The 481-nt window shown below is 53.4% G+C and overlaps 1 protein-coding gene across 1 annotated transcript; it reads left to right on the forward strand.

Moving 5' to 3' along the window:
• Positions 1 to 6: 6 nt before the first annotated feature.
• On the forward strand, positions 7 to 473 carry LOC103728176 (olfactory receptor 13C7-like; the record flags this gene model as incomplete). Its single annotated transcript, XM_008826292.1, has 1 exon — positions 7 to 473. A coding segment is annotated over exon 1 (441 nt), but the record flags the coding sequence as incomplete, so codon positions are not given.
• Between the last annotated feature and the right edge of the window lie 8 nt (positions 474 to 481).

Raw genomic sequence — 481 nt, forward strand, 5'->3', positions numbered from 1 at the left:
AAACCATCTCCTTCTCAGGCTGTGCTGTGCAGATGTTTCTCTCCTTTGCCATGGGAGCCACAGAGTGTGTGCTCCTGGGCATGATGGCGTTTGATCGCTATGTGGCCATCTGCAACCCCCTGAGATACCCTGTGGTCATGAGCAAGGCTGCCTATGTGCCCATGGCTGCCAGTTCCTGGTTGGCTGGAGGAGTCAACTCCTTGGTACAGATCTCTCTCGCAGTACAGTTGCCTTTCTGTGGGGACAATGTCATCAACCATTTCACCTGTGAGATCCTGGCAGTTCTAAAGCTGGCCTGTGCTGACATCTCCATCAATGTCATCAGCATGGGGGTGGCCAATGTGATCTTCCTGGGGGTCCCAGTTCTGTTCATCTTTGTCTCCTACATCTTTATACTCTCCACCATCCTGAGGATCCCCTCGGCTGAGGGGAGGAAGAAGGCCTTCTCTACCTGCTCTGCGCATCTCACTGTGGTGGTCAT

Source organism: Nannospalax galili, unplaced genomic scaffold (assembly GCF_000622305.1).
Source record: "Nannospalax galili isolate Female #2095 unplaced genomic scaffold, S.galili_v1.0 C47452637, whole genome shotgun sequence".
Taxonomy (NCBI): Eukaryota; Metazoa; Chordata; class Mammalia; order Rodentia; family Spalacidae; genus Nannospalax; species Nannospalax galili.